This window comes from Bos grunniens, chromosome 13 (assembly GCF_055505025.1).
Source record: "Bos grunniens cultivar Pamir isolate PY7600 chromosome 13, Bosgru_T2T1.0, whole genome shotgun sequence".
NCBI lineage: Eukaryota > Metazoa > Chordata > Mammalia > Artiodactyla > Bovidae > Bos > Bos grunniens.
In genome coordinates this window covers 60,477,429-60,498,809 of record NC_141177.1, presented here as the reverse complement: position 1 = coordinate 60,498,809, position 21,381 = coordinate 60,477,429, and the positions used below count along the sequence as shown (strand labels likewise).

Below are 21,381 nucleotides of genomic sequence, written 5' to 3'. Positions count from 1 at the left end.
TAATCTAGAGATTAAAGTATATGGGAGGATGTGCATAGGTTACATGCAAATTGTATACCATTTTATATAGGGGACTTAAGCATCTGTGGATTTTGGTCTCCTGGGGTTGGGAGTGGTGTCCTGGAATCAATCCATAATGAATACTCAGGGATGACTATATTTATATTATAGGGGGAGGATGGTGTATGGTTTTTAGAATCAGATAGATAATTTGAGTTTTGGTGCCAGTATTTATTGGGCTTCCCTGGTGGCTCAGACGGTAAAGAACCCGCCTGCAATGTGGGAGGCCTGGGTTCAATTCCTGGGTTGGGAAGATGCCCTGGAGAAGGGAACAGCTACCCACTCCAGTATTCTGGCCTGGAGAATCCCATGGACAGAGGAGCCTGGTGGACTGCAGCACACCAGTCTCCCCTGTCCTTCATTATCTCCCAGAGTTTGCTCAGATTCATGTCCATTAAGTTGGTGACACTATCTCATCCTCTGCTGCCCCCTTTTCCTTTTGCCTTCAATCTTTCCCAGCCTCGGGGTCTTTTCCAATGAGTCAGTTCTTCTCATCAGGTGGCCAAAGTATTAGAGCTTCAGTATCAGCATCAGTCCTTCCAAAGAATGTTCAGGGTTATTCAGAATCATAGTTAGCTATGATTATAGGTAAATCTGAACTTTCTGGGTCATTTCTGGAACGCCCTTCTACTCTCAGTCCACAGTTTCAGACTACTGCCGCTAGTCATCTTTAAAAAACAGAGCACAACAAACCTCACTACTTCCAGCTCAAAACCCAAAGATTCTGTACTATATAAAATACAAAAGGTAAACTTAAACTTCTGTATTTTGTTACCTGCCTGTCTTTCCAGCCTATCTCACAGCATATTCCCACTGTGTTCTGGAAGCCAGACACAGCGGCCTGCCATCTTACCTTGAACATGCTCTGAAATGTCTCACCCCTATGTCTTTGCTCAACATGTCTTTCTTTTAGGAATTCACTCTCTTCTCTCCTTGAGTATCTCTGAGTCATGAGAAAGTGATTTTCACAGTATATTTGATAAAGGCTCTTCTACATGTAACTTAGCTTAACATACAGATTAAGCCTGGGAGAGAATAAACTGATCACATTTGTGGGAGTAGTCTGCTCCACATGACAGATGACTAAATTAGCAATTGGGAACACACTTTGGCCTTGTGGGCATTTTATTTAGATAGAGCAAGTTGTTATTTTCTCAATACTAACAGTATTGTTGTAACAGGATATCTCTTCTTAAAAGAACAACACTGGAAAACTGCTCTTCTGGTCCAGAAACTTGAATCTAATCCAGTATCAAAATAAACTGGCCCTATCCCTGTGATTCCTAGTTGCAAATATGGTGAGATACTTCCAGAAAATTTAAAATCATAGAAGTAAGATAATCTATTCAAAGATAAACACACAAAGGGTAAAAACATGTAATGGGTATTGAGTGATAGAGTGAAGTAAATTAGTGGGATCAGTTTAATCCAACAAGTGAATTCAATTCAATTAACATTTACCCTATAGACAGACACTTCAGGGGATATGAAGTTAAAAGCTCAACCATCATGTGGTTTACAGTGACACAATGGAATAATATAAGTGACCAGGTAATTATAAGAACTATAAGACCAGGTAATTATCTCATCTTGGTCCTGAAATACTTGTATTATTAATAAGACTAGAGGTAAGGGAAATATACAAAGCACGAAAACGAAATCCTAGACTACAGGATGCTAAAGAGCTCTTTCATTATTAAAGGAAGATCAGAAACGAATCTGGATTTTTAAAAACACTCTCTCCACAGGTATACCTAGTTGTGTTTAAATATCATCAAAGATTGACTTTTAGAAAGCCTTTAGCATATTATGATTCATCTTTTCTATGGTCTCCTTTCTGCAGAAAAACATATTTAAGTATGTTTTCTATAACATCATAATCCTACTAAGACCAAAGTGGTTTATTTAGAGATACAGGAAAAAAAAAAAAAAAAAAACCCAGGAAATAATGCTCATTCAGCTAATCAGTAATATGATGTTGGACTAAAACAAGTAGCATATTAGTTGGCAGCAAGAGGAAAGGATTCTCAGATTTCAAAGCAACACTGACATGGTAAGATTCAAGCAGAAGGGAGCAGGTGGTGTGGTAGAAGTCATTAATTATAAGGTACCCAGGCTTAACAAAAGATTGTAAACTATTTCTATTGTAGAGAGTTTCTTAAAAAGTCATTTTATAAATAAGTTAAAGTCAAACAGCCATCACAAAAGAAATGAGTGCTCAAAAAAAAGTTTCTCAAAGAAATAGTCTTTGAAAGACACTATGAAACTAGTGTTGGAGTATTACTAGAATAAAACATGCTGATAAGCACCCACCTTAACCATAAAACCATGAATTCTTTTAGAAAATCATCTAATTGAGGTTAATTTTATTGAAGGGTTATGATGGGCCTGCCACCTTATGTATTTGTTGATATAATTCTCACAGTGTTCTTTGTTCTCTACTCATCTGTGTACTTGAATAGATGCATGAATGTGATATACACAAACTGATATGTAAATCTTGTGTACAGACTTCAGTCTGCAACAAAAGCAGCTTCTTATTTTGTGCTTTCATTTTATCTTAGTCTGTAAGATGGAAGACTGTGATATTCATTCTCTTTTCCCACTCAGAGAAAACTTCCATAACAGGATGAGTTACTAAAAATTTAATACAGCAGGATACAAAAATCTGCTATAGTTTTGTTTTTTTTTTTTTACTGCTTAACCACATGCGTCCTAGTTCAGAACTATTCAGTGCTTACTGAGGCCGTTAGGCTCCATTTGTGTGAAAAGAGTATGGAAAAGAAAATCTGAGTGTGAATGAGGGAGGTGAAGAAAAGAAAAAGATAATTTTGGGGGGTATCGAACATTGGGAAAGGTGGATAGGTACCTGGGTTCTCTGACGTTGTGTGCAGCACCTGGGGTGACAGGATTTGGAAGGGAGTGATGATATATTTGTATGGAGGCAAGCGTGAGAGAGGGAGCGAGGCCCCTGCTTAGCCTGAGTGAGGGGGCGCGCAGCCTGGAATGAGGGGAGCAGCTGCCAGTGGGTTTCTTGCTGTATCAGAGACTACAGATACCACACTGGCCAAACCAGCAGGGCAAGCGAGCGGGACTCACTTCAGAAGGAATTGGAGGGCATTACTCAGATAACCAACAGAGCAGTAATCTCAGACTGGAAAACTCTTCTTGGAGAGACAAGTGGGAAAGGAACAGAGTCCCAAAGAATGGCTAACAGTGGACATCGCACAGACCCTGATGGGGAAGGGCTTCAAGTCAGAAATGTCTCTGAAAAATACTGAGGGTTTGACATCTTTTGTACTCTAGTGTTATCAAACAAGTTAAACCTCTAAAAGAATTTCACAAAATATAGGTGCTTAGTATTTGTAAAAGTGATTTTAATAGATTTAAAATAAATTTTAATAAATTAAGAATACCAGAATAAATAGTGAACAAATACCTTAGGTTTTTTGTGATTTCAAATCTACTGGCCATTTTCCATCAAGATGATCAAGAGAACTCTGAAATGCACTTTTAATAGCATCATTTATTGGGGTTTCTTTTCTGCCAGTCTACAATGGACAGGGACAGTGTTTACAAAGTTTTCTTTTGAAGCTTAAGTGATAAACAGCTTTAATACAAAAGGCCAACTCAGCAAAATATATGATTTTCTAACCAAAGGTAAAGTTAAAAGTTATCTTTTGAAAAAGGCAGAAAGTCTAGATCTAATAATGCCATGGCTAAATTATTTTGAAAATATAATACACTTTAGAAAGCATGTGTAAAATAATTTTATTAAAGGGTAAGCTGATGAATGATGAAAATATTCAGTGGCAAGCTGCTATTATCAATGATGACTACAAATAGTTAATTGCTGGGTAACAGATTGGGACCTCTCATTGGAGACTCCAGCTGTTATCAAGCTAATTACATTAAAAAGCTTTTAAAAATGAAAACCATGTTCTTACCAATAAAACAGATCAATCTAGGCAGTTTTAGGTAGGTGAAGATGTAGCAACAAAAATCTCTCACCATTATCTCCAATGTACTTAGGGTTCGTTTCCTTTGGTTCTGTTGTTAAGACATGGGGAAGATAATCATTTTGACAGGTTTAAAGTCATCTTGCTAGACAAGTAACAGGAAGATATTAAATGACTGCAGAATAGTATGATACCTTAATACAGACAAACTGATAAAAGGAAGCAGAAAACAGGATGATATTTATAGTCTCTAAATATCCCCTAGATGCCAATAGCAAAATAATCTGCATAACTACAGTGAATCCTGGAGACATGAAGGATGGCTAAACCAGACATACAGTAAAAGGTAGAGAAATGGAGTCCCCCATGGACAGTGGAATGCTGGATCCCACTTATACCAGTTTGTGAGAGCCAGCTGCCAAAGTTTTAGGAACTGTGTGAGCTGGCTGTTAAACACATCCGGCATAAAAATTTAAATTATATAAACGAATTTTTCAGTTAAGTCGCTCAGTCGTGTCCAACTCTTTGCAACCCCATGGACTGCAGCACGCCAGGCTTCCCTGTCCATCACCAACTCCCAGAGCTTACTCAAACTCATGTCCACTGAGTTGGTGATGCCCTCCAACCATCTCATCCTCTGTCGTCCCCTTCTCCTCCTGCCTCCAGTCTTTCCCAGCATCAGGGTCGTTTCAAATGAGTCAGTTCTTCGCCATCAAGTGACCAAAGTATTGGAGTTTCAGCTTTAGCATAAGTCCTTCCAATGAATATTCAGGACTTATTTCCTTTAGGATGGACTGGTTTGATCTCCTCCCTATCCAAGGGACTCTCAAGAGTCTTCTCCAACACCACAGTTCAAAAGCATCAATTCTTCAGTGCTCATCCTTCTTTATGGTCCAACTCTCATATCCATACACGACTACTAGAAAAACCACAGCTTTGACTAGACAGACCTTTGTTGGCAAAGTAATGTCTCTGCTTTTTACTATGCTGTCTAGGTTGGTCATAGCTTTTCTTCCAAGGAGTAAGCGTCTTTTAATTTCATGGCTGAAGTCACCATCTGCAGTGATTTTGGAGCCCAAAAAATAAAGTCTGACACTGTTTCCACTGTTTCCCCATCTATTTGCCATGAAGTGATGGGACCAGATGCCATGATCTTCGTTTTCTGAATGTTGAGCTTTAAGCCAACTTTTTCACTCCCCTCTTTCATTTTTATCAAGAAGCTCTTCAGTTCTTTGCTTTCTGCCATAAGGGTGGTGTCATCTGCATATCTGAGGTTATTGATATTTCTCCTGGCAATCTTGATTCCATCTTGTGTTTCTTCCAGTCCAGCGTTTCTCATGATGTACTCTGCACAGAAGTTAAATAAGCAGGGTGACAATATACAGCCTTGATGTATTCCTTTCCCCATTTGGAACCAGTCTGTTGTTCCATGTCCAGTTCTAACTGTTGCTTCTTGACCTGCATACAGATATCTCAAGAGGCAGATCAGGTGGTCTGGTATTCCCATCTCTTTCAGAATTTTCAACAGTTTGTTGTGATCCACACAGTCAAAGGCTTTGGCATAGTCAAGAAAGCAGAAATAGATGTTTTTCTGGAACACTCTCGCTTTTTCGATGATCCAATGGATGTTGGCAATTTGATCTCTGGATCCTCTGCCTTTCCTAAAACCAGCCTGAACATCTGGAAGTTCATGGTTCATGTATTGTTGAAGGCTGGCTTAGAGAATTTTGAGCATTACTTTACTAGCGTGTGAGATGAGTGCAATTGTGCAGTAGTTTGAGCATTCTTTGGCATTGCCTTTCTTTGGGATTGGAATGAAAACTGACCTTTTCCAGTCCTGTGGCCACTGCTGAGTTTTCCAAATTTGCTGGCATATTGAGTGCAGCACTTTCACAGCATCATCTTTTAGGATTTGAAATAGCTCTACTGGAATTCCATCACCTCCACTAGCTTTGTTCATAGTGATGCTTCCTAAGGCCCACTTGACTTCACATTCCAGGATGTCTGGCTCTAGGTGAATGATTACACCATCATGATTATCTGGGTCATGAAGATCTTTTTTGTATAGTTCTGTGTATTCCTGCCACCTCTTCTTAATATCTTCTGCTTCTGTTAGGCCCATACCATTTCTCTTCCAACAACACAAGAAAAGACTCTACAAATGGACATCACCAGATGGTCAATACCGAAATCAGATTGATTATATTCTTCACTGCCAAAAATGGAGATGCTCTATACAGTCAGCAAAAAACAAGACGGGGAGCTGACTGTGGCTCAGATCATGAATTCCTTATTGCCAAATTCAGACTTAAAGAAAAGAGGGAAAACCACTAGACCATTCAGGTATGATCTAAATCAAATCCCTTATGATTATACAGTGGAGGTGACAAATAGATTCAAGGGGTTAGATCGGATAGACAGGGTGCCTGAAGAACTATGGACAGAGGTTTGTGACAGTGTACAGCAGGCAGGGATCAAGACCATCCCCAAGAAAAAGAAATGCAAAAAGGCAAAATGGTTGTCTGAGGAGGGCTTACAAATAACTGTGAAAAGAAGAGATGTGAAAGGCAAAGGAGAAAAGGAAAGATATACCCATTTGAATGCAGAGTTCCAAAGAATAGCAAGGAGAGATAAGAAAGCCTTCCTTGAAAAAAAAAAAAAAAAAAAGAAAGCCTTCCTTGGTGATCAACGCAAACAAATAATTATACTAAAAAGGTAATAGTCAAGATTCATTGCTTCCTAATTATTTTACTACATTTTATTATGTATGCCCTTGAGGATATACACATCAAGTTTATCTACATGATGGGAGTATTACAAAATGGTAACATCACCACTGCATATCTCTTCCAACTCCACTTTCAGTGACTTCTTGTTGACAATTACAAATCAGCCATGATGGGAGTAGATTACCACTTAATTTGGCAAACATTAAAATAGAGGCTTCTTTATTCTCTCCAAAGAGTCGATTAAAAAAAAAATTTATCAACCTACCACTCCCATAGAGAATACTCCCGTGAGGTAGTCTAAAAAATTTTTATGAAGATGGCTATTTTAAAATGAGTAACAATATAAAATAATTTTAAAATGACTTTCTGAAATATCATTGATGACATATAGGGACTGTTATCTTAAATGGTACTAAAATATAAATTAGATAAACTCTGGAATACTTCCTTAACATAAAAAGTGCATTGTATTTCATAAAGAAAATATGCCATCCCTCTTGAACTGAGTGCTATGACTCTGGGGGTTTAGTTTTGGTTTGGAGTCATTATAAACAGAAATGAAGAGGATTTGGCATAATGGTAGAATAAGAAAACACCAAGTCATTGTTGAATACTTTTCAGGCCCATGCTCACAGCAGCCATCAACCTTTTACAATACAAACATTCTGGAAGTTGTTTCCCTGATAAAGATATATATATGTCCTTCTTTATCAATTAAATGACTTTCTCTTTTTTACATTCACCCACCTATTATCTCTATTCAAGTATCTCTTTTCTCAAAATAACCTGATTTTATTTCTGTTGTTTTTTACTCATTTTTCTGCACTCACCATAACTCTTTGAAAACATTAAATTTCTGTGTATAATGGAAGAATGTGAAACTGAGGAGGGCAGCGCAGCCATGTTTCTTACAACTTTCGGGTTTATCTGAGGAGTCTTGCCTTATGCGATGAGGAAGAGGCTAGATGGATGGGGCTCTAGCCTCCCTCATTTTGACATTAACCAGAGAAGCTCTCAGCCTTTTGTATCTGTCTTTCATATATTGGGGTTCTGTTTAAAATGTCATCAGGAAGGAAAGAGGGAAGGGAAGAAAGGATGGAGGAAGGAAGGAAAGATGCAAGGAAGAAAGAAAACGAGTGTGTTAGAGAGCTTAGGTATGCACATATGTTTGTGTGTGGGTACACGCGTGCACATGTACCATCTGTAATTATGACAGGTGTGTTTGGGTGTATTTTGGATACAATAGCAATAGGCAGATTGGGTTTATTCATGGTTAAAACATCAGTGCATTTTTAACTGAATTATAGGCATTATATTGTATATATACACACACACAAAGATCTAGTTAATTTAAATTGCTAGCATTTGAATTTTTTAAAATTAAAATTTAAAGTTAGGCTATGTAGATAATCTAGGTTTTAAGGAAACAATTCTCTAAGTTTCAAATCTTCACACGGTTACATTATATGTGTTTTTAAAATAATACCAAGTGTTGTATATTATTTATATAACAAGGGCAACACTATCTCTCAAGACAAATAGAAACACAGAATACTGGATAGAGATAAATAAAATGAGAAACCCCCGAGAAAACAAACTTTAAACAATAAAACACAACGCTAGATGGAATACTGTCTTTTCCAAGAATACAGCCAAATACCTTTTGAATTAAATAGTCTTTCAAGTTTGAAAAGGGAAAATAAATAAATGCATTGATTTAAATGACTAGAAATGCATTTACTTTAAAGACCTTTCTTTCCCCCCCTAGAGCAAGTAAATCAATCAAATAGTAAAGACGAAAGTACAATAATGACTTTAAGACAAGGGTTCAAGGAAGATGAAATAGTGGCTACATAGAAGATGGGTGTTCCACAGACTTTGTTTTGAGGTCTTCCATCCTAGTACTAACCAGGTCCCATCTAGCTTAGCTTATGAAATCTGACAAGGTACAGCCCATGGCAATAAGGATGGAGGATAGTGATTTTATTTCTTATTTTATTCATTGCAGCCCCAGGGAGAGAGATAACGAGAACAGGAATGAAATGCAGGTCTCCTACATAAAACACTGCAGAACATTACCACTAGGTCACCAGGGGGATGAAGAAGAAACTATTTTAGAAGAGTTTATTTGTTATAGTATTTATGGTGGGAAATTATTTTGCCTCATTAAAACCTCACTTTTTAAAATCATATACACAAATGATTGTTTTCACATAAAAAATGTCTGAAATCTACTATTAGACTTAAAAATATTTAACTACACTGTTTCAGAAATGTTAAAAAAATAACTATCACCAACTTACGTCAGGCAATTATAATCAGAAGTAACTACATTTATTTTTTCATCCAATATTTCAGCATGCATGCTCAGTATCTTCAATCATGTCAGACTCTTTATGACCCCACAGATGCTGGCCCACCAGGCTCTTCTGTCCATGGGATTCTCCAGGCAAGAATATTGGAGTGGGTTGCCATTTCCTCCTCCAGAGGATCTTCCTGACCCAGGGATTGAACCCACATCTCCTGCATTGAAGGCAGATTCTTTATTCACTAAGCCACTTGGGACATCTGCTATTGGACTTAAAAATATTTAACTACATTGTTAAAGAAATTTTTAAAAAATGACTATGACAAAGTTATGTCAGACAATTATAATCAGAAATAACTTTTCCATTTCACTTTTCATCCAATATTCCTACTCTGAATATTTGTCATCTTTCACTTATTGCTTCAAAGTGCTTCGGCACTGCCACTAATGAAAGCTATGGCAAATTCTGGGAGAAATTACCTGGGTTTAACCCCTTCAAGAGCTTACAAAGGTTAAGGAATTCCATAGATGGATTAATGCCTATTTACTTACACTGGTTGAGCCATCTAAAATTCCTGATAACGAATGTTTTTTCCTTAAAAAACAGCAATCCCATATGACTGAACTAAATATATTACAGTCTTCCTGATAATCAGACATTCCTTCCAGACGGAAAAAATATTACTAATTTAGGGTTCTTATGAGAGTTAAATGAGCAACTTGATGTACAGTAGAACATGGGGCAATATCTCACACAAGATGTAAAGGAAGATGATGATGATAAAATCCTCTCTCCATTACATGATTTAAAAGCAATATTTTATGAGCGCTTACAGACACAGTACTTAAAACTACTCTGAATATATACTGGATAAAACAAAAACGAATTAGGGAGATTATCAGAGAAGCTCTTGAACAAAGTTAATCAACTTTCTTAATACAAACAACATAGAGGCCAACTGGGACATATCTTTCTCTTCATTTGTTTTCCACTAATAAAAGGACAAAATAAAAATTTAAATGTAGACGAAAACTTTGAAAATGACAGGAAGATCCAAAAGAAGGATGGAATAAAAGGAAAACTCTTTGTTTTAGGGTTTCTCAGTTTACGAAATGTTTTAACATACATACTTTTATCTCTAAGGTAGAAAGATAATTTCACACTATTTGTATGGTGTTAAGTAACAAGAAAATGAAAATCCACATGATATAGGCAATAAACAGTGATGTTAAAACTAGAACTTAGGTCTTCAAATCTTAAGAATCCATCAGAAACTGAAATTAAAAATATAATTTGGAATAGTATAAAATATGAAATATTTAGGGATAAATTTGACCAAATATGTTCCTAAGAGAAATTAAAGAAGATGTAGATAAGAGATATATACCATGTGGGTCAAAAGACTCAATATTTTTATGATGTCAGATTCTCCCCAAATTTATCTATAAATCAATTCAACTGCAATAAAAATTCCAACAGAATCTTGTACAAATTGACAACTTGAATCTAAATTTATTATAAAGAAATGCAAATAACTAGAATAGTCAATACAATCTTGAAAAGAAGAAAACAGTTGGAGGATTTCTACTATCTGATTTCAAGGCTTATTACATAGCTTATTATCAATACAAATTGTACTGGTGTAAATATAGATATACAGAATGGCTAAAATCGATCTGTATATCTAACACCAAAGGTTGGCCAAAATGTGGAGCAACTGCAGGGCTCACACACTAGTAGTGGAATGTAAAACTTACCACCACTCTGGAACTCAGTTTGGCAACTTCATTTTACTACATGGCATTTACCCAAGCGAAAGGAAGGCATAATTCCACACAAACATGTATACAAATCTTCATAGAAAACTTAGTTATAATGGCCAGAAACAAATGAAATTTCCATACACTAATACATTTTAAAAACTGTAGTGTACCCGTACACTAGACTGTTACTCAGCACTAAAAAGAGAAAACTGTGGGAACATGAATATGGATAAATCTCAAATAGAGTATGCACTATATGTTCCTATAGAAATAATACGTTAGATCATGCGAACTAACCCACTATGCATCATTCAGTTCAGTTCAGTCGTTGTCGCTCAGGCATCTCCAACTCTTTGCGACCCCATGGACTGCAGCAAGCTAGTCTTCCCTGTCCTGGATTATTATTCAATATAATGGATTATTATTCAGTGATAAAAATAAAAACTACAGATACACTCAAACACTTGGAGGGATTTTTAAGAGCATATTATGAATTTGGAGGGATTTTAAAGGCATATTATGAATTAAAAAAAAAAAGTCAATCTGAGCACCTAAATTAGCCTTTATGACATGTTAGATGAGATTGAATTAATAAACATAGACAGGACATTCCATCAAAAAGCAGCAGATACACATTCTTCTCACATACACATGGATCTCCACAACAGATCATATGTTAGCCCACAAAACAACTCTTAAATTTATTTAAGACTGAAATCAAATCATATTCTTTTCCTACTACATTGGTACTGACATTAGAAATCATTTACAGGAAGAAAAAAACATCACAAATGTAAGATGATTAAGCGTAAGATCATCTGAATAGATGTATTTGATAGAACTGGACAAAAACTCATTTATGGTAAAAACTCTCAACAAAGTTGTGTATAGAGGGAATGCACCAAAACACAGTAAAGGCTGTATGTGACAAGCCCAGAGCTAACGTCATCCTCAACACATGAAAAGACGCTCAACATCACTATTCAGTAAGGAAATACAAATCAAAACCACAATAAGATATCATCTCTCACTAGTTAGAACGGCTATTATAAAAAATACAAGAAATAACAAGTGTTGGCAGGGATACGAAGAAAAGGGAAAGCTTGTGCACTGTTGGTGGAAACGTACATTGGTCCAACCACTGTGGAAAACAGTATAGAGTTTCCTCCAAAAATTAAAAATAGAACTACCAGATGATATAGAAGTTCCACTTCTGGGTGTTTATCTGAAGAAAATGAAAAACACTAATCTGAAAAGATATATGCACCTCAATGTTTGTTGCAGACTATTTACAATAGCCAAGATATGGAAAGAACTTAAGTGTCCACTGATGGTTGAATGGATATAGAAAATGTGACACACACATACACAGACACACACAGGAATATTATTCAGCCATAAAAATAAGGAAATCTTGCCATTTGTGACAACATGGATGGACCTTAACAGCATTATACTAAGTAAAATAAATCATATAGAGAAAGACAAATACCAGATGGTCTCACTTTTCTAGAAGAATCTTAAAAAAACAACCCCCCCCCCAAACTAATAAGCTTAAGAAAATGAGAACAGACTGATTTTTAAAAGAGGTAGGGCTGTGGCAGTGAGGAGTAGATGAAATGGATGAAAGGGTATAAATAAGTAAGTCATAGGGATGCAACAGCATAGTGATGATACTTAATAATAGTGTTCTGCATATCTGAAAGTTGCTAGGAGAGTAAATCTTAAAAGTTTACCAAAAAATTTTGTAAACATGTATGGTGATCAATGTTAACTACACTTACTGTGGTGGACATGACCCAGTGTTGGCAAGAATGTAAAGTAACTAAAGTTTTCAATCCTGCTGCTGAGCTAGAAATTGATACAGACATTAAAAAAAATATATATATATATGTAAGAATTATTTACTTGTTGACCCTGTGACTTAATACACTAGTGTACAAAGGTTTTAACTGGGTTTGCCATGAGATAGTTTACTGAGCTCTATATCTATTAATATATTTTAGTACTTTTCAGTATGTGTTTTACTCAGAGCAAAATTCAAAAAATTTACCTGTTTTGGGGATTCCCTGGTGATCCAGTGGCTCAGACTTCATGCTCCCAAAGCAGGTGGCCTAGACTGGATCCATGGTCACGGAACTAGATCCCACACGCCACGACTAAGAGTTCTCATGCCGCGACTAAAGATCCCACAAGCCGCAACTAAGACCCGACACAGACAAATAAATATATATATATTTTAAATTTACCTGTTTTTTCTGTGTTCTGTTCCTGTTTTCTAACCAGTCATCCATTTGTTCCTCAATTTCTTCTATAGAAGTTCCATGATCATAAGATTGAATATATGTACTTTCTAAAGGCGTATATACAGGAAATTCAGGTTTTGGTTTTTTTATTTTAACTTTCTTCTGTTCTAAAAAAAAGTTTAAAAGCACCAATTAAAATAATAATAAAAAGAACTAAAATTTTATTCATAGACCTTATCTTGAAAGAACATATATATTGTTCTTTCATAAAAATAGAATTACTTTACTTATATCAGTTTTAAGTTTTATTGTGCATTATCCATGGCATTGTTTTAAAATAAAACTCATAGATGTTGATGACAGATGATTTATTATATAATCCTCATATCAATTTGTGTGTATCTTTAGTTTTCAAAGTACTGTTCATGAAACACTCATGGTCATAGCCGTAGTGAAAAGAGCCTGGGCATTAGTGTTTTAATCCTACCTTTACTACCTAAGAGTTGCATAATACAGGGCAAGTAACTTAACCCTTAGAACAAGTGTCCATTTTCATTCTGTAAAAGGGAGTTAAATCTAACCTCATCAAGTTGATGTGAGGAAAAATATATATACTCTACCACTCCAGTCCTCTTGCCTAGAAAATCCCATGGATGGAAGAGCCTGGTGGGCTGCAGTCCATGGGGTCGCTAAGAGTCAGACACGACTGAGCGACTTCACTTTCACTTTTCACTTTCATGCATTGGAGAAGGAAATGGCAACCCACTCCAGTGTTCTTGCCTGGAGAATCCCAGGGACGGGCGAGCCTGGTGGGCTGCCGTCTATGGGGTCACACAGAGTCAGACACGACTGAAGCGACTTAGCAGCAGCAGCAGCAGCAACACATTACTTGGCAGAAAACTAGCTCTTAAGGGTATACATTCATCTTTTCAATATTTTACAAAGGCAAAATATAATTTGGCAGCATCAAGGGTAGTTATCAGCAGATGATTATCAGTTTATCAACTAGCCTCTCCATTAAATCCCTTCTTGATTAGCGTTGACACTGAGAAGCAACTCTACTCTTGGTCACTACTGTCAAACTCATCCATCCTTAGAACCATATCTTCTCCATCCTGTGTATGTGTATGTATCTGTGTTTACATGCACTATAATACCAACATAATAAAATCAATATGATGTTGGCACATGAAGAGACAAATTCCTAGAACAGATCAGAGAACATAAATATTTCAGTTCAGTGGAAGGAGGATTTAATAAATGTTGCTGGCACAAATGAATATCCATTTGAAAGAAAAGTGGACACAACCTTACAATGTATACCAAAAATAAATCACAGTTGCATAAGAGACTTAAATTTAAAAACCAAAACAATGAAAATATTGAAAAAGAAACCTAAAATACTAACTATACTATTTAAAGTAAGCAGAAATCTTAACTAAGACTGAAAACCCAGATGCTACAAAGATAAAAGACAGAATAAACAAATCAAGAGAGAACAGATTTGGGAAGATAATCTACAATGCAGAGTACAAACAGAAGATATGCATATATAGAATACATAAAGAGATCTTATAACCTGACAGGATAAGCAGCCTAATAGAAAAAAACGGCCAAAAAAAAAAAAATGTGTATTAAGAATACAGTGTTATGGGAACAGTTCTACTTTAAAAGGTTGTTACCGTACCTAAAAATCTACATGGTATTGAGTACCATATTATCCTATACTGCATCAGTACCTGTGTATATCCAAGCTTTTCAAATGGTGTCTTAAAAAAAAACCTGATACCATAAAAGGAAATTAGTAACTTAAATGACATATGAGGCTAATTTAAAGGTATAAAAATATAATTCAAAACGGATCAATGACCTAAGTGTAAGATCTAAAACTCTGATTTCTTTAATATGACACCAAAGGCACAGACAATGAAAGAAAATAGAATTAGACTTCATGAAAATTTTAAAATTTTGTGCATCAAAAGATATCAATAGAGTAAAAAGGCAACCCATATTATGAGAGAAAATATTTGTAAATCATATATCTGATAAGGGATTATATACTGAATATACAGAAAACTACTAAAACTCAACAAACGATCTGATTCAAAATTGGGTACAGGACTTGAATAGTCATTTCTCCAAAGAAACACTTATTAGGATGGCTACAAGAAACACACACACACCCCAACCAGAAAATAAATGGCTACAAGAAACACACACACACATACATACACACCAGACAATAAAAACCACTGGCAAGGATATGGAGAAATTGGAACTTTGTACACTGTTGGTAAGAATGTAAAACTGTACAGTGCTATGGAAAATAGTGTAGCAGTTCCTAAAAAAAAGTAAAGACAGAATTGTCATATGATCCAGCAATTCCATTTCTGGATATATATCCAAAAGAACTGAAACCAGGGGCTCAAAGAGATATTTGTTCACCCAAGTTCACAGCAGAATTATTCACAATAGCTAAAAATTGGAAGCAACCCAAGTGTTTAATGATGGATAAACAAAATGTGGTATACACATACAAGAGAATATTATATAAGGTACAGAGTTTTTATTTGGTCATGTTTCCAAATGTACTGGAGTTAGTGATTTGTTATATTACCTTTTCATAAGTTATCTCAGAGAGGAATCTTCCATCCATGAGCATCCTATATCATCAAAGGAAAAATGTTCTAACCCATTGGGATTACATCTGCCCTATCTCCTTTGTCCTCTTCTCCACCAGTCCCTGAATCAACTTAAAAATAAGCACTAGCATCTCCTTTTGTCATGAGCCTGAGTTTTCTATAGAAATCTGTCTTCCATTACCTTAGGGAAGGTGAATGCTTTCCCGTCTTGCCACCCTAAAGAGGCAAATTCTGTCTACCATGTTCTTACTGTCCCCTTGGCAACCCTAGTTGGGCCCATCACTGGGGTATGGGGTGGGGACCACAAAGCCAGAAGAAAAACATAATGTCTGGAACAACTGTTTCTTCAGATTAAAAAAAATTACTTCTTAAAAAAGAAGGATTTTGATTACTTGCTTTTGCTTTTGTTCTTAACTCATATAAGTACAGAGGGGAAAAAAGGGAAATAATGAGTTTTCCTTCTACCGTTGATCCCCTCTTTGTCTAAATTTTAACCTTTCAATCAATTTCTTTATAGAATTACTCATTTTTTTTTCCATTCACAATATGGGTTTTCATTATAGTACTCAGAACTCACATCTATTGACTTAGACTAAAACTCAGACTGTATAAAATATTAACACTGAAAAAACCTTATATCAATACATATTCAATTTATTTATAGCAAAAACATAAAGTTGATTAAAAGTTTGTAGTAAAGAAAATGCTCAAAAATTTCCAAATAGATCACATTTTTTCCCATAAAGACTTCCTAAGAGAAAGATACATATTTATTTTTAAGACATTACCCTTTTCAGACATCCCCCCTAAAACACCATTTTAGTAAGACTACCACACCCCACTCAGTGTAACTCTGGGGTAGCCCTCAGAGGACACTGCACACAGTCTCGGCAGTAAAGCAGAAGACTTGAGGGCAGATTAGCAATTAGGTCATGAAAAACAGGCAGCATAAAATAGCTATTGCTAATCTGCATGAGATGCATTTACTCAATTAGGCAGATGGAAATGTTATTATGAACTCAGTATTCCAGTGATGGTCTTTAAAATTAAGAAGGATGGGGGCAAATGAAATGCACACTGGGGGATTTGGGGCCTTGATGTATTAGTTCTAAAGTATACAATGTAGAACACTGTAATGAAGTTAACAAAATTAATTAAAAGATTCTTTGCATGTAACCATGAGAGACGACATTTAAAAATACATGACAGTTTTTGACATTATTAACAGCAATGTGACTGTTCTTTAACTTTGTTAATGTTGATACCTTCACCTTTTCTATTAATAAATTTATTACTGAACTGATACCAAAACATGAGCAACAAAAGTCTTATTACTCAGAGTTTAGGATGAGTATTGTTTTTAATAAGCTTTCTGGCATTTAGTTTCATCATTTTCAGTTTGAAGAAACCATAACCAGGCAATGAATTTTCAAACTTTCTAAAAAATTAATTTATTTTATTTGGAGGCTAATTACTTTACAATATTATAGTGGTTTTTGCCATACATTGACATGAATCAGCCATGGGGAATTTTCAAACTTTTCAGAAGACCATCACACATTTTTGCTGGCATACAGAGAATTTTCAGATATTCACCTATTGTAAATTGTTTCTTTACATAATATTTTAATTAAACAATAACAAATTACTATAACAAATGTCATATGATACCACTTACATGTGGTATCTAGAAAATGATACAAATGAACTTTTTTACAAAACAGAAACAGACTCACAGAGAAAGAAAACAAACTTACCGTTACACAGGGGAAAAAAGAGGAGGGATAAATTTGGTCTTGGAGATGAACATATTATATACACCATTACATGTAAGGCAGACAGCCAACAACGACCTACCATATGACACAAGGGACTGTATTAAATACCTTCCAATAACCTATAATGGAAAAGAATCTGAAAGAGTATATATATAGCTGAATCACTCTGCTGCATACCTGAAACACTGTAAATCAACTTTATTTCAATTAAAAATTTTTTAAAAGAAAGCATTATTAAATCTGCATGAGAACTGCTATCAAATTCTTAGGGAGAACAAAAGTCTTTGAACAATTCTGGAAAAACAGTCATGAAAACATGACTATGAAAGCAATGAAATTAGTGTATTCAAACTGTCTCCACAGGTAAATTTTGGTTTAGTTTGACATTTTTCTCTTCCTGTAAATGTGGATTCCCTTCACCTCCACTTTTTGACTAGTCTTAAAAGGCATGTATGATGTGAGAGTTGGACTATGAAGAAAGCTGAGCACTGAAGAATCGATGCTTTTGAACTGTGGTGTTGGAGAAGACTCTTGAGAGTCCCTTGGACTGCAAGGAGATCCAACCAGTCCATTCGAAAGGAAATCAGTCCTGAATATTCATTGGAAGGACTGATGCTGAAGCTGAAACTCCAATACTTTGGCCACCTCACGCGAAGAGTTGACTCACTGGAAAAGACCCTGATGCTGGGAGGGATTGGGGGCAGGAGGAGAAGGGGACGACAGAGGATGAGATGGCTGGATGGCATCACTGACTCTATGGACATGAGTTTGAGTGAACTCCAGGAGTTGGTGGTGGACAGGGAGGCCTGGCGTGCTGCAATTCATGGGGTCGCAAAGAGTCGGACATGACTGAGAGACTAAACTGAACTGAAAAGGCTTAGAAAAATTTTATGTAACAATTTTACTTAAAAATAACACTTATATAAAAGTTACCTTTAAAGTTTCATTTATTCATGGATTTAATTTAACTAAAGCTGTTTCAACAATTGCTATAATACCAACTTCCGTTTCAATCTTTGGTTTTGTTATTTAGTCACTAAGCAGTGTCCAACTCTTTTCTTGCCACCCCATGGACTGCAGCACACCAGGTTTCCCTGTCCTTCACTATCTCCTGGAGTTTGCTCAGACACATGTCCATTTGGTCAGTGATGCCATCCAACCATCTCATCCTCTGCCACCCCTTCTCCTCTTGCCTTCAGTGTTTCCCAGCATCAGGGTCTTTTCCAATGAGTCGGCTCTTTGCATCAGGTGGCCAAAGTACTGGAGCTTCAGCTTCAGTATCAGTCCTTCCAATGAATATTCAGGACTGATTTCCTTTAGGATTGACTGGTTTGATCTCCTTTCTGTCCAAGGGACTCTCAAGGGTCTTCTCCAACACCGCAGTTCAAAAGCATCAATTCTTCAGCGCTCAGTCTTCTTTACACTCCAACTCCCACAACTGCACATGACTACTATAAAAACCATAGCTTTGACTATATCGACCCTTACTGGTAAAGTGAAGTCTCTGCTTCTTAATATGCTATCTGGGTTTGTAATAGCTTTTCTTCCAAGCAGCAACGTCTTTTAATTTTGTGGTTGCAGTCACCATCCACAGTGATTTTGCAGCCCAAGAAAATAAAGACTGTCCCTATTTCCACTTTTCCCCCATCTATTTGCCATGAAGTAATGGGACCAGAAGCTATGATCTTAGTTTTTTGAATGTTGAGTTTTAAGCCAGCTTTTTCATTTTCCTCTTTCAATAAGAGGCTCTCTAGTTCCTCTTCATTTTCTGCTATTAAAGTGGTTTCATATACATATCTGATGTTGCTGATATTTCTCTTGGCAATCTTAATTCCAGCTTATGTTTCATCCAGCCCGGCATTTTGCTGCATGTAAGTTAAATAAGCAGGGTGACAATATACAGCCTTGACGTACTCCTTTCCCAATTTTGAACCAGCCCATTGTTCTATGTCCGGTTCTTAACTGCTGCCTCATCCTGCATGCAGGTTTCTCCGGAGACAGATATGGTGGTCTGGTATTTCCATCTCTTTTAAGAATTTCCCACAGTTTTTTTGATCCACACAGTCAAAGGCTTTGACATATCAAATAAAGCAGAAGTAAAATTTTTGAGGGAATTCTCTTGCTTTTTCTATGATCCAATGGATGTTGGCAATTTGATCTCTGATTCCTCTACCTTTTGTAAATCCAGCTTGCATCTCTGGATATATTAATATAGCAGTAATAATCATTTGTCCACTCTTACTCTTCAAAACACACATCAGTCAATATGTAATCCTCTAGCATCCTAAATTTCCCCCTCTTAAGCAGAGTCTGCTTTAAACAGTTATACAGTTTACCTGAATATTATATTGTATTTGTTGAAACTTTTTTTTTTAATTTTTATTGGAGTATGCTGCTGCTGCTGCTAAGTTGCTTCAGTCGTGTCCGACTCTGTGCAACCACACAGACGGCAGCTCACCAGGCTCTCCCATCCCTGAGATTCCCCAGGCAAGAACACTGGAGTGGGTTGCTATTTCCTTCTCCAATGCATGAAAGTGAAAAGTGAAAGTGAAGTCGCTCAGTCGTGTCCGACTCTTCGTGACCCCATGCAGCCTACCAGGCTCCTCCATCCATGGGATTTTCCAGGCAAGAGTACTGGAGTGGGGTGCCATCACCTTCTCCGTTATTGGAGTATAGTTGATTTAAAAGGTTGTGTTAGTTTCTGCTGTATAACAAGGTGAATCAGTTATACATATATACATATACCCACTCTTACAGACTTTTTTCCTATTACAGAGTGTTGAGAAGAGTTCCCTGTGCCATACAGTAGGTCCTTATTAGTTATCTATATTTTATATATAGTACTGTGTATATGTCAATCCTAGTCTCCAAATCAACTCTCCCCCTTCTCCCTTGGTAACCATAAGTTTGTTTTCTGCATCATTAATATTAACTGATTAATATTCATGGTTACATTAATTCATCTATTTAGTCATTCATCCATTTATTAAACTTTTACTATGTGCCAGGATGCTATATTAAATGCTGCAGACACAAAGATGATAAAGAAAGTCCCTGTTCTAAAGCTACCCAGATACCAGAAGGTTGTAGAGGGTAAAAATGGTCCCCTAAACATGACTGTGTTCTGATGCCCAGAACCTGCAAATATTTTACCTTACATGGCAAAAGAGACTTTGCAGATGGGATTAAACTTGAGCACCTTAAGACAGGAGAGACTATCCTGAATTATCCAAGTTAGTCCAATCTAATCACAAGTCCTTAAAAGCAGAGAACTTTTCCCCGTTACGATCAGGCAGAAATGTGACTACAGAATAATCAGAGATGCAACATTGCTAGCTCTGAAGGAAGAGGAAGGGGGGCCATGATCCAAGGAACATGGGGGCCTCGAGAAGCTGGAAAAGGAATCAGCCTCGCGTGATAACCCTGACTTTAGCCCAGTGAGACTCATGTCTGACTTCTGACCCACATAACTGTATGATAATGCATTTGTATTTAAGCCACTAATCTGTGGCCATTTGTTAAGCAACAATAGAAAACTAACACTGGGATCATCTAGTCCCACATGGTTTTTTTAACAGATAAGGAAACGAAAATAAACTCCTCAAAGTCACACATTTAGGTAGTGGCAATGGACTCTGGTTTTGGAGACAACCTAGTCCTCCTTTATTCTCAAACTATGGTTGGTGTTTAGGTAAAGGCAGAAAGCTAGACTTTCACTTTATGAAGGGTAATTGCCATAGCTATTTTTCTATATATTCCAAGTGTGAACTGCATGGGAATACTAATAACACAGTTGCTCTTTTCTAGCTTCACTTGGCTAAATGACTTCTGTGGGCTGCACAAATAGCTAAGGCATGCAAGTTATTCTGTAAATCACACATGCTGTGTATTTATA

General features: G+C 36.4%; 1 protein-coding gene across 2 annotated transcripts in view; it reads right to left on the bottom strand.

Annotated features, from left to right (window-relative positions):
- The window catches only part of DNAJC1 (DnaJ heat shock protein family (Hsp40) member C1), a 183,608-nt gene that overhangs the window by 68,822 nt on the left and 93,405 nt on the right, over positions 1–21,381 (bottom strand). For both annotated transcript variants that reach the window (XR_015139744.1, XM_086334535.1), the window contains exon 8: positions 13,070–13,233. Coding sequence is in view for 1 of the 2 variants with exons in the window: in XM_086334535.1 (XP_086190661.1) it covers positions 13,070–13,233 (164 nt within the window). In the remaining variant the exon portion in view is untranslated. The remainder of the gene's footprint in view (positions 1–13,069; positions 13,234–21,381) is intronic.